General features: G+C 36.9%; 1 protein-coding gene across 2 annotated transcripts in view; it reads left to right on the forward strand.

Annotated features, from left to right (window-relative positions):
- Window positions 1–13,339, forward strand: part of nbeal1 (neurobeachin-like 1) — a 69,009-nt gene that overhangs the window by 47,273 nt on the left and 8,397 nt on the right. For both annotated transcript variants that reach the window (XM_016268125.1, XM_016268126.1), the window contains 20 exons: window positions 638–949; window positions 1,126–1,275; window positions 2,242–2,399; window positions 2,601–2,725; window positions 2,823–2,946; window positions 4,419–4,567; window positions 4,651–4,784; window positions 5,130–5,231; window positions 5,316–5,411; window positions 5,524–5,648; window positions 6,939–7,079; window positions 8,836–8,966; window positions 10,401–10,510; window positions 10,832–10,949; window positions 11,032–11,129; window positions 11,263–11,379; window positions 11,459–11,548; window positions 12,274–12,383; window positions 12,499–12,671; window positions 12,857–12,951. In XM_016268125.1, the coding sequence (XP_016123611.1) occupies window positions 638–949; window positions 1,126–1,275; window positions 2,242–2,399; window positions 2,601–2,725; window positions 2,823–2,946; window positions 4,419–4,567; window positions 4,651–4,784; window positions 5,130–5,231; window positions 5,316–5,411; window positions 5,524–5,648; window positions 6,939–7,079; window positions 8,836–8,966; window positions 10,401–10,510; window positions 10,832–10,949; window positions 11,032–11,129; window positions 11,263–11,379; window positions 11,459–11,548; window positions 12,274–12,383; window positions 12,499–12,671; window positions 12,857–12,951 (2,658 nt within the window). The remainder of the gene's footprint in view (window positions 1–637; window positions 950–1,125; window positions 1,276–2,241; window positions 2,400–2,600; window positions 2,726–2,822; window positions 2,947–4,418; window positions 4,568–4,650; window positions 4,785–5,129; window positions 5,232–5,315; window positions 5,412–5,523; window positions 5,649–6,938; window positions 7,080–8,835; window positions 8,967–10,400; window positions 10,511–10,831; window positions 10,950–11,031; window positions 11,130–11,262; window positions 11,380–11,458; window positions 11,549–12,273; window positions 12,384–12,498; window positions 12,672–12,856; window positions 12,952–13,339) is intronic.

The raw sequence follows: 13,339 nt of genomic DNA on the forward strand, positions 1-13,339 counted from the left end.
CTGGCAATGCATATTACTAATCAAAAATTAAGTTTTTATATATTTATGATCGGAAATTTATTCCTAATGATTTTTGGCATGAAAGAAAAATCTATAATTTTGACCCGTACAATGTATTGTTGGCTATTGCTACAAATATACCTGTGCTACTTATGATTGGTTTTGTGCTCCAGGATCACATATTAGGTATTGATATACAGTACCATTTGGGCCCAGTTTTAGCAAGGATGCATTAAATTGATCAAAAGTGACAGTAAAGTAATTTACAATGTTACAACTGTTTTCTATTTCAAATAAATGCTGTTCTTTGTTCAACAGTAATAACTGTTTTCAACTTTTATAGTAATCAGAAATGTTTCTTGAGCAGCAAATCAGCATATTAGAATGATATCTGAAGGATCATGTGACACTAAAATTCAGCTTTGCATCTCAGGAATGAATTTCATTTTAAAATATATTCAAATTGAAAGTATTACAGTGTTACTGTTTCACTATAAAACTGCACTGTACTTTTTTTAATCAAATAAAGGCGAGCATTCTTTTTAAAACATTAAGAAAATCTTACCAACCCCAAATTTTTGAACTAATAATCATACTCAAATCTTCAGTTCATTCACATTTTTCCTCATTCTGGCAGGTGTGTGCCATGGCTACAGCCAAACTGAATGGCATCTTGCAGACAAAGACGGTGGACTCTCAGGACGAGGCCTGTTATCTTCTGGGCCGTGTGGAGGGAATCCTCAGGCGCTCTGTGAGCGAGGAGCGGACAGAGGAGACCTACTCGTTTTTAGTGCCTCTCCTCCGTACCCTCCTGTCTAAAGTCCACAAACTCCTGTACATGGAGCTGCACCTCCCTTCCCTCCCCGACACCAACGGAAGCCCGTCTTTCTTTGAGGACTTCCAGCTGTACTGCAGCTCTCCGGAGTGGAGGGTCTATTTGGATAAATATGTAAGACCTGTGTTAATACACTAAATGGGGACAGTTGTGATTTTAAGCTGGATGAAGTCTCACGTATTTTCTATTTTTGATACGTTTAACTATTAATACATTGTAGTTGATTGGTTTCTGCTCTTCGTTGCACCCTGTAGTTAGTAAATCAGAATTTTGTGTATCTGTTTTATCAGATTATTCCCTACATGAAGCAATATGAGATCGAGACGTTCAGTCAGGGTCATGAGAACATGGCTCTTTACTGGAAGGACTGTTATGAGGCGTTCATGCTCAATCTGCACCGCAGGGACAGAGAGAGAGGAGAGAGCAAGATACGCTTTCAGGTGCAAAAACATCTACACACACACACTACTGCTCAAAAGTTTGGGGTCAGTGTCATGTTTTTTTAAAAGAAATGGATCTGTTGAACTTTGTATTCATCCAGGAATCCTAAAAAATATGTATGGTTTCTAAAATGTATTTTATTTTATTTTACAAAAATATGAAGCAGCACAACAGTTTTCAACATTGATAATAATCAGAAATGTTTCTTGAGCCGCAAATCAGCATATCTGACGCTGGACCACAAAACCAGTCATAAGGGTCAATTATTATTTTTTATTGAGATTTATGCATCATCTGAAAGCTGAATAACTAAGCTTTCCATTGATGTATGGTTTATGATAGGACAATATTTGGCAAAAATCTGAAATCTTGAGAATCTGAGGGTGCAAAAAAATCTAAATACTGAGAAAATAGCCTTTAAAGTTGTCCAAATGAAGTTCTTCGCAATGCATAATACTAATCAAAAATGAAGTTTGGATATATTTACGGTAGGAAATTTACAAAATATCTTCATGGAGCATGATCTTTACTTAATATCCTAATGATTTTTGGCATAAAAGAAAAATCAATAATTTTGACCCATACAGTGTATTTTTGGCTATTGCTACAAATATACCCCAGCGACTTAAGACTGCTTTTGTGCTCCAGGGTCACATATTAGAATGATTTCTGAAGGATCATGTGACACTGAAGACTGGAGTAATGATGCTGAAAATTCAGCTTTGATCACAGAAATAAATCACATTTTAAAATATGTTCAAATAGAAAATGGCTATTTTAAATTGTAATAATATCTCACAATATTACAGTTCTTACTGTATTTGTTATCAAATAAGTGCAGCCTTGGTTAGCAGATGAGACTTCTTTCAAAAACATTGAAACTTATTTTCAAAAACTTTTGCACAGCAGTGTTCAAATTTAATGTAGAATTCACAAACATTTTCATTTCCCTCAAAAACCCTCAGGAGCAGTTTGTGGAACCGTTCAGCCGTCGAGGACGTCAGGAGAACCTGAGGTACAACAGCATGCTGAAACAAATCCACACGCAGAACAGTGCCATCCTCAGGCAGTGGAGGGCGGCGCGTAGAGGACTCTTCTGTGAGAGAGGACCTTGGGTGGACAAGTGAGTGTTGTTTCTGTCCGTAAATGTCACTGAGACCAGGAGTGGATACTGTTTGTGCAGGTGGAGGTGTATACATCTACTATAACCAGTAAATCACATATCATATAATCAAATGTGTTTTGACAGGATGTAACATCATTTAAAAAAGAGAGAATTGTGCTAATTAATGTGGTGTTTAATGCAGCTGTTTGTGTTTGGCAGGCAGCAGAAGGACATGCACTGGAAGCTCTCTAGCGCTGAGAACTACTCCCGTATGCGACTCAAACTGGTGCGGAATTACAACTTTGATCCCCATAGAGAAGCCAGTGCCTTGAGAGACAACCTAGGTAAGATATACACACTTAAAAATGGTCACTTGTAACTTTGATAAATCTTGTGGTGGGCATTTATAGGAAATAACTGGTTTTGTGTGTGTTACTTCAGGTGTGCAGCACCAGCAGGTAAACGCAGAGTCGCTGTTGTTAGAGGCGGTGAAACAGGTGAAGGTCAGTGATCTGGAGGATGACATCCTGGAGCTCCTGGAGGAGGATCCTGCATCAGCCAATCAGTGAGTCTCAGTTTAGACGGACAGGAGCAGTAACCAATCACTGGAGCTAAATACAGAAACACGCTTTTACTTAAAGGGTTAGTTCACCCAAAAATAAAAATTCTGTCATTATTTACTCACCCTTGTGTTGTTCGAAACCCGTAAGACCTTCGTTCATCTTCGGAACACAATTTAAGATATTTTTTATGAAATCTGAGGGCTCTCTGACCCTCCCATAGACAGCAAGGTAACTACCACGTTCAAGGACCAGAAAATTACCAAGATAATCGACAAAGTAGCCCGTGTGACATCAGTGGTTCAACTGTTAAGTTACGAAGCTACGAGAATACTATTTTGCGCAAAGAAAACAAAAATAACGACTTTATTCCACATTTTCGTCTCTACTGCGTCACTTGTTGACGCACATTCACGACAGTATCATGACGCAAGCATGTGGCGGCGCCGGCACTGACCCAGATCCGGCGTGATGACAATGTGGAATAAAGTCGTTATTTTTGTTTTCTTTGCGCAAAAAAGTATTCTCGTAGCTTCGTAACTTTACAGTTGGACCACTGATGTCACACGGGCTACTTTGTCGATCATCTTGGTACTTTTCTGGACCTTGAACGTGGTAGTTACCTTGCTGTCTATGGGAGGGTCAGAGAGCCCTCCGATTTCATCAAAAATATCTTAAATTGTGTTCCGAAGATGAACGAAGGTCTTACGGGTTTGGAACAACAAGAGGGTGAGTAATTAATGACAGAATTTTCATTTTTGGGTGAACTAACCCTTTAATAACTGGATGTGTAAACTCTTTGAAACGCCTTGAATAATGTTTTTTTATCAATTAAAGATTAGATTTTAGTTAAAAGATATGATAATGATTTACGCCTGTAATTTTTTCATTGCATATAAAGGCATTCATGGCTGTTTAAATGGGATAGTTTGTTTACATTTTGACATTAACATGTCAAATGGTGTTTTTTTTGTTGCATTATCAATTTCCACGTACAGTTTTTTTTATTGTTTTGTTTTGTCCCTTTTGCTCAATAAGGCTGCATTTATTTGATCAAAACTACATTAAAAACAGTAATATTATTGCAATTTAAAGTAACTGTTTTCTTTGTGAATATATTTTAAAATGTTATTTATTCCTGTAATCCAAGCTGAATTTTCAGCATCATTACTCCAGTCTTTAGTATGACGTGATCCTTCAGAAATTGTAATATGCTGATTTGATGCTCAAGTAACATTTCCGATTATTATCAATGCTGAAAAAGTTGTGCTGCTTAATATTTTTGTGTAAACCATGATTTTTCAGGATTCTTTGATGAATAGAAAGTTCAAAAGGGCAGCATTTATTTAAATATTTTTTTGTCAAATTATAAATCTCTTTACTGCCACTTTTGATCAATTTAATGCATCTTCACTGAATAAAAGTATTAATTTCTTTTAAAAAATGCATGTAAACACACTCGCTGTGGTTCTCTTAGGGCTGATTGTGAAGAGGCGGGTCAGAAGGAGAAGCTGGTGATCTCAGAGGACTGTGAGCTGGTCACGGTGGTTGACGTCTATCCGGGTCGCCTGGAGCTCACCACACAGCACATCTACTTCTACGACAGCAGCACAGAGAAAGAGGAAGGTGAGGAAAACTGGTACTGTGAAATTTAGCAGTGTGAAGGTCATATGTTTGAGGATAGAGATGATACTGATCTTCATTTTCAGGTGTAGGTCAGGACTTTAAATGGCCTCTGTCTCAGATCAGAGAGATTCACCTGCGCAGGTACAACCTCCGGCGCTCGGCTCTGGAGATCTTTCTCATCGACCAGACCAACTACTTCCTGAACTTCAAGAAGGAGGTCAGGAATCTTACAGCATCTTCTTTTTCTCTTTCCTGTATGAACGTAATGCTACATGCAAACTCTTAAAACTGCTTTATAATGAGCTGATATTTGTTTTTTGTAAACAGTCTCATTCACTAATAATTGAAGGAATTAATTGAATTGAATGCTTTGGCAACTAGCTAAAATAAAATACATTTATTTATTTGTTTTATACATATTTTTTTATTTGAAGTAGCAAAAATGTAGTCAACTATATTTCACACTAAACTTTGTTAGTGAATGAGAGCGTTGTTATTTTGTAACTTTCCCACCTTCTTTTGTTCAGTCTCTTATGATTGGTTGTTTCTGTTTGATTGACAGGTGCGTAATAAAGTGTACAGCCGGATGCTGCTGCTGCGCTCTCTCTCTCTTCATGCCACTCACTCACCGCAGGAGCTGCTCAAAGCCTCAGGACTCACACAGGTCACTGCACACATGAAGCATCTCTGTTTCATATAGTACATCACTGAAGATTCAGAGCTGACTTTTCCTTCTCTCTGTCATCAGAAATGGGTGAACAGGGAGATCTCAAACTTTGACTACCTGATGCAGTTGAACACCATAGCAGGACGGACGTATAACGATCTGGCTCAGTATCCTGTAGTGAGTGACACTTACACAGCCGCTCTGAGCTCTGTTTGAATGTGGCCACACATCAGCGCTCATTCGCTTCCTGAATGATCTTACAGTATGTGACTTTCTCTGCTGATTTTAGTTCCCCTGGATCCTGTCGGATTATACGTCCGAGGAGCTGGATCTGTCCGATCCGCGGGTGTTCAGAGATCTCTCTAAACCTGTGGCCGTGCTGAACGAGAGGAACGCCAAAGCCGTCAGAGAGAAGTGTGTTTCTGTCTCTGTCTCGTTCTCTCAGTCCTTTTGCTTTTATTCCAGTTCAGAAAACATTTTTTTTTTACTAGTATAGTACGTTTTAGTTAACTATAACAACACCTAGGCAACGTTTTTAGTCATCTGAAGGATTTACCAAATAGTAGGCTGTGAAATTTCAGTTTGATAAAATACCTTGTATTGGCTAAATACGGTAGCATTCATCCTTCTCACATAACACAATCCTAGAATGCATTGTGATGAACATGAAGAGTTTTGTAACTGATAAGCAAACTTTTTTCATCACTGAAAATTTTCTTTAACCTCTGATTAAAATTAGTGCTGTCAAACGATTAATCGCATCCAAAATAAAAGTTTTTGTTTACATAATAAATATACACAGTACACACACATATATTATGTATATATAAAGACACACACATACAGCATATATCTTGAAAATATTTACGTGTATATATTTATATTTATATTCTTATAAATAATATCATATATAAATATATTTCATATATAAACATAACATATTTTTCTTAAATATATACATGCATGTGTGTGTATTTATATATACATAATAAATATACACAGTAAACACATATATTATGTAAACAAATACTTTTATTTTGGATGCGATTAATCGCGATTAATCGTTTGACATCACTAATTAAAATACATTATTTTGTCCATTGTTTGTGTTTGAAATGTATTTGTTTGGGTCATTAGCTCGGCCACATGCTAACTTCAGACTTTTGGAATAATCTTTGAGCATCAAATCTCTTAATGTATTATTTTAAAGTTATTTATACTGTATACTATTATAATGTTTTATTAATATTTTGGATTAGCTTTTTAGAATTTAGTTTTCGATTTTAAATTTTAGTTTTTATGTAGCTTCCTATTTAACAGTGAAGCAGTTCACTAGGTTTAGGAACAGAGCAAATGTTTTGAAGTGTCGGTTACTAATTAAAATACATTATTTTGTCCATTGTTTGTGTTTGAAATGTATTTGTTTGGGTCATTAGCTCGGCCACATGCTAACTTCAGACTGTTGGAATAATCTTTGAGCATCAAATCTCTTAATGTATTATTTTAAAGTTATTTATATAATATTATAATTTTTTATTAATATTTTGGATTAGCTTTTTAGATTTTAGTTTTCAATTTTCAATTTTAGTTTTTATGTAGCTTCCTATTTAACAGTGAAGCAGTTCACTAGGTTTAGGAACAGAGCAAATGTTTTGAAGTGTCGGCAGTGAATGCAGCTGATTGTAAATGATGCTTATTCTGCAGATATGAGAGTTTTGAAGACCCCACGGGCACCATAGACCGTTTCCACTACGGCACGCACTACTCGAACGCCGCTGGAGTCATGCATTACCTCATTCGAGTCGAACCCTTCACATCCCTGCACATCCAGCTGCAGAGCGGCAGGTAATGCTTGTCTGGTTTTATGTCTTTTTGCCTTAAAATTCGGTTTCACTGTCTTTCCTCACTTTCTTTTGTGTCCCTTTTTATCAACCAACTCACAATTGTTCTCAAATTATTCACTCAAATTATTTTGCATGCTTTGAAAAGAAAAGGTTACTGAAGTGAAATTCATATAAAGACCTCATATTCTAAGATGTTTTGTAGCGTTACAGGATTATTACAGTTTTTACGGTCTGTCCCTTAGAATTAAACAGCCTGTTTTTGCTAATGTGCCTTTACAAGTTCTTCAAATAAATGGTCTCTGTTATGATTGGCTTTTGACTGATTGATATTTAAACAAAGGCAATGGACCTTTTTCACATTTCCGGGTTTCTCAGCAGCGGAAGTCGTCATAGTTGGGTTAACTTGAAGAGCAGTGAATGGGAGAGTAGCACAAATATATTTTTTGCATTCCCATTTGCTCAAATAGCAAAAGAAACACTCCACGATAGTGTTTTCATGACTTTCAGTAAAAGGAAAAATATTGAGAGAGACTGATACCGGCAGTCAGAAGAGACCTAAAGTCCCTCCTATAGACACTGCATAAGAAACATCGGCGCATTAGCGTAAACTATTTTTTTGATGCAAAGGTAATATAATACCCAGAATAGTGTTATAAATGTACATAGTGTACACTACCAGTCAAAAGTTTGGGATCAGAAAGATTTTAATGTTTTTTACAGGAGTTTCTTATGCTCATCAAGGCTGCATTTGTTTGATCAAAAATACAGGAAAAAATTTAATATTGTGAAATATTATTATGATGTAAAATAACGTTTTTCTATTTTAATATACATTAAAATCTAATTTATTTCTGTGATCAAAGCTGAATTTTCAGCATCATTACTCCAGTCTTCAGTGTCACATAATCCTTCAGAAATCATTCTAATATGCTGATTTATTATCAGTGCTGGAAACTGTTGTGCTGCTTCATATTTCTTTGGAACCTGATTCTTTGATAATAAATAGTTAAAAAGAAGAGCATTTATTTAAAATAGAAATATTTTCTAACAATATACACTACAGTTCAAAAGTTTGGGGTCAGTAAATTATTATTCTTTCTTTTTTTTTTGAAAGAAATTCAAACTTTTATTCAGCAAGGATGTTTTAAATTGTTAAGAAGTGATAGCAGAGATTTATATTGTTAGAAAAGATTTATATTTTGATTAAAATTGTTCTTTTAAACTTTTTATTCATCAAAGAATCCTGAAAAAGTATCGCAGTTTCCAAAAAAATATTTGGCAGCACGACTGTTGCCAACATTGATAATTCTAATAATAAATCAGCATATTAATGATTTCTTAAGAATCATGTGACACTTTATACTGGAGTAATGGCTGATGGAAATTCTTCTTTGCATCACAGAAATAAATTATATTTTAAAGGATATTCAAATAGAAACCGTTATTTTATATTGTAATAACATTTTGCAAGATTACTGTTTTTTTCTGTATTTTTGATCAAATAAATGCAGCCTTGATGAGCATAAGAGACTTCTTTTAAAAACATTACAAGTCTTACTGATCCCAAATTTAGACCAGTAGTGTACATTTAAAAAAGTAAAAATACAAATATGAAAACTTCAGAGGATTTACGATGCTGATGACACATCATCACAGTCTTGTGAAAAGGGTCCATCATATTTTAATATATTTAAGGTTGCCACATCCTCATAAAACCTTTTCATTATATGAATAAAGTTGGTCTGACTGTCTGGCAGGTTTGACTGTGCCGACCGTCAGTTTCACTCTATTCCTGCTACCTGGCAAACCCTCATGGACAATCCCAACGACGTCAAAGAGCTCATCCCAGAATTCTTTTACTTCCCAGAGTTCTTGGAGAACCAGAACGGTGAGTAAATTAAAGATTAGTTGAGCTAGTATTGCCAGTTAAGCTGGAATAGGAGAAAGCTTTTTAACTCTCCTGTTGTGGCAAAAAAAAACTGGGTACAACACCTATTGTAGCTTTTCAGAGACAAACAAATATAAAATATCTGAGAAATTGAATAACCCCCATTGTGTTAGGGGTTAATTTGACCCACATATTTAAAAATGTTTCTCTCTTTGGTCAAGACTACTTGTAATGAAAGTGATGTGACGTGGCCAAGTATGGTGACCCATACTTGCAATTAGTGCTCTGCATTTATCCCATCCAAAGTGCACACACACAGCAGTGAACACACCTGGGTACAACACCTATTGTAGCTTTTCAGAGACAAACAAATATAAAATATGTGAGAAATTGAATAACCCCCATTGTGTTAGGGGTTAATTTGACCCACATATTTAAAAATGTTTCTCTCTTTGGTCAAGACTACTTGTAATGAAAGTGATGTGACGTGGCCAAGTATGGTGACCCATACTTGCAATTAGTGCTCTGCATTTATCCCATCCAAAGTGCACACACACAGCAGTGAACACACACACACCGTGAACACACACCCGGAGCAGTGGGCAGCCATTTTTTGCTGCGGCGCCCGGGGAGCAGTTGGGGGTTCGGTGCCTTGCTCAAGGGTCCCTCAGTCGTGGTACATTCGTGTACATTCACTCCCCCCACCTACAATCACTGCCAGTACGAGACTCGAACCCGCAACCTTTGGGTTACGAGTCCGACTCTCTTAACTATTAGGCCACAACTTCCCCGTGGCCTAATGGCCCAATAATGGTTTATTTGCACAAAGGTGCAAATAACCACATGCATGTATAAATATTATATAACATTATTTGTGCTTAGTGTAAGTAGTATTTATTGTTATTTGTAAATTGCTCTGCTTTTTGCTGTCTGGTTGTCAAACCCTTGTTGAGGGTACACATACACCATAAAAATCCTTTGAGTTTGAGTTTTGACAAATTAACAGTGAATTTTCCTTTGGTAAGTCAGAACACAAGTCGTCTTTTGAGTAAACTTTGGGTCTCATGTATTTCATATTTTAGTGTTTAACAAGCTACAATTTTTCCTCACCTGATTCTTTGCTGTTTTTCAAAGTGTTGGCAGAGTTTTTGGCAGATTGCATAGAATCCAATGGGGGGAGTCAATATGTTCCACACAAAACTTGTTGTTCTAAAACACATCTGTGTCAAAACTTTGCAGGCACACTCATGACCTCAAATGGGCAATATTCACAAAATCTCAAGTAGAAATAAATAGCTTAGCCACTGTTTCAAACAGTTTGAAAATCGAATGTGAGTCAATGGCACTTCATGTTTTAACCAACAAAGTGTAACATTCCCTTCCACTCAGACTCCTTTATATTGTATCATCTCATTCTCTCTCTCACTGTTGCAGGATTTGACCTGGGTCGCTTACAGATCTCTAAAGAGAGGGTAAATGATGTCATCCTGCCTAAATGGGCCAAATCCCCCGAGGATTTCATCTACAAGCACCGCAAAGCCCTGGTGAGCCCATTTCTGATGACCTCATCACAGCTCTTCCCCACTAACCTCAATACAGAGCCTCCAGCGAGGGATGTGTAATTGAATACCGCCCGCTCTCAGTATCTGTTTCTGTTCTTCTTCTCAATTCCTTCGCCACTTCTGTCCTATTAAAGCCTGAAGCAGTGAGAAATGGCTTCGTGAAAGGTTACAAAAGTAGAACAACACAAGAGTGCTTCCCAGTCTCCTCCTGGCAGATTCCTCTCATAATGACTGATGGCCTCAGGTTTGGAAGCGTATCGTGTGACTGTTTTGTTGATGTAGATGATACTTGTCTGTGCTCAGGAATCCGAGTATGTGTCGGCCCACCTGCATGAATGGATCGATCTGATCTTCGGCTATAAACAGAGGGGCCCGGCTGCAGTGGAGGCCCTTAATGTCTTCTACTACTGCACATATGAAGGTAGCTAAACATACAAGTCATGATGTGGCTGATATCCTTTGCTACCATACTTGTCTTACCACACTGTCTGTTGTTGTTTTAGGGGCTGTTGATCTGGATGCCATCACAGATGAGAAAGAGAGGAAGGCTCTAGAAGGCATGATCAGTAATTTTGGACAGACACCGTGCCAGTTACTGAAGGTACGGCACTCTAATGCTTCTCCACACAGACAGACGGTGTTAGAAGAAGCTTAAATAGAGATCATAAGATGACGTAAACATGACAGAGTATTTGTTGTTTGATAAGATGGTGTGTGTGTTCATTTGCTTTTAGGAGCCCCATCCCATGCGTCTCTCTCCGGAGGAGCTGGAGAAGAGGAGAACCCGTCTGGACTCCTGTCCTCTCAACATATTCGAGCACCTCACTGAGCTCAAATCTTTCTTCATTGAGGTGACTGAATTAGCAGTGCTTTATGTGTTTGTGTAGATGTTGTTCTGTGGACTGATGGAGTTTCATCTCTGTGTTTTAGGGCATCAGTGATAATGTGCCACTGGTTAAAGCCGTTGTCCCTAAGAACCAGTCACATTCATTTATCTCACAGGGGAGTCCAGATACTCTGGTAAGTCTGGGCTTGATTAGCTACGTCTTACAGACAATAGGACAATTACAGACAATACATCTTACAATAGGCCCTATTTTATTATTTTTTTTATTAATGTATCTGGTCCCTTATTGTGCACAATCAATCAGTGCACATTGTGATAAAATTATATAAAATAATATTTAGATAAATATAAAAAAAAACATTAGATAATTTTTGTTAGAGTTTATTTATTTATTTATTTAGTAATCAGCCATATGATAAGTGATAGTAATACTGTCAGGGTCCTGATATCTCTCTTCTCTGCAAGTTGTAATAAATTATATAAATATGAAAATAAAAATAATAATATTTATATAAATGTATATAATAATTTGACTCAAATCTTTAAATAAATAAATACATTTTTTTTATAAGCAGCTATGTAATAATTAGGTTCTGATCACCCTAACAACACCCTTTTCTTATGACATTGGTCTTAATGTGCACATTTATTAAGTGCACAGTGTAATGAAATATATAAATATTAAATAATAATATTTATATAAATAAAATAATTTTGACTCAAATAATTTTATGATCACCCTAACAGAGTTAATTTGTTTTACAGTGATAGCATGACTTAAATTATAAATAAATGCATTACAAATGCACATGCCATTCCAAATTGTCTTTAATGCCCTCTGAAGTTTTGGTTATGAAATCTTTGATACCCTCATAAATAGTGTTTTTGGGTTATCAAGGTAACGCTGAGCCAGAACTGCTTGATGGGAACTCATGGCTGGCTGCCCTACGACAAGAACATATCCAACTATTTCACCTTCATCAAAGACCCCACCGTAGCCGGTGTAAAGTGAGTCTCTCTGATGGTTAACGTCCTCACGTCCTGTTTGTACTGTAGCTGCCCTGCACTTGTGGCAATAACCAACACATCAGCAAGCACACTCTCTCTTTCTCTCTCTCTGTAGGACTCAGAGGTTTCTAGCAGGGCCGTTCTCTCCAGGGGTTGAAGTCACAGCTCGCCTGTTTGTTGTGTCTCATGACGGGAAGTTGCTCTTCAGTGGAGGCCACTGGGACAACAGCTTGAGAGTGACGTCTCTCGTAAAGGGCAAAACAGTGGGGCAGCACATCCGCCACATGGGTACTGGAAACTGCTTCTCTTGACCTTCCTCTGCTGTTTTTTTCCCCTTCATACTTTCTCTTGAATAGGCACATCCAGATTGTACTGTATGTTCTAACTTTAACCTTGAATTGCAGGAAACAAATCTGCTAACTTTGGATATTTGTGTGTGTGTGTGCGTGCACTTTTTTTTTCTGTCCCGGCAGACATCGTAACGTGCCTGGCCACAGATCACTTTGGGATTCACCTGATCTCTGGCTCTAGAGACACCACCTGTATGGTGTGGCAGGTGATACAGCAGGTATGTTCTGTTCTCTTGGAAAAGCCACATGATCAGTCGTCTTCAAATGACTTCCTATAGAAGGTCCATTCCTAAATATGAAGTATTTTATTGTCTTAATCATGTGTTTATTGTATATAATGATACACTACTGTTCAAAAAATGAAGTTAGAGATACTGTTAAAAATGTTTTTGAAAGAAGTGTCATATGCTCACTAAGGCTGCATTTATTTAATACAGTAAAAACAGTAATATTATGAAATGTTATTGCAATTTAAAATAACTGTTTTTTTTATTTAAATATATTTTAAGATGTAATTTATTCCTGTGATCACAGCTGAATTTTCAGCATCATTACTCCAGTCTTCAGTGTCACACGATCCTTCAGAAATCATTCTAATATGCTGAT

This window comes from Sinocyclocheilus grahami, unplaced genomic scaffold (genome assembly GCF_001515645.1).
Source record: "Sinocyclocheilus grahami isolate Dianchi unplaced genomic scaffold, SAMN03320097.WGS_v1.1 scaffold43.1, whole genome shotgun sequence".
NCBI lineage: Eukaryota > Metazoa > Chordata > Actinopteri > Cypriniformes > Cyprinidae > Sinocyclocheilus > Sinocyclocheilus grahami.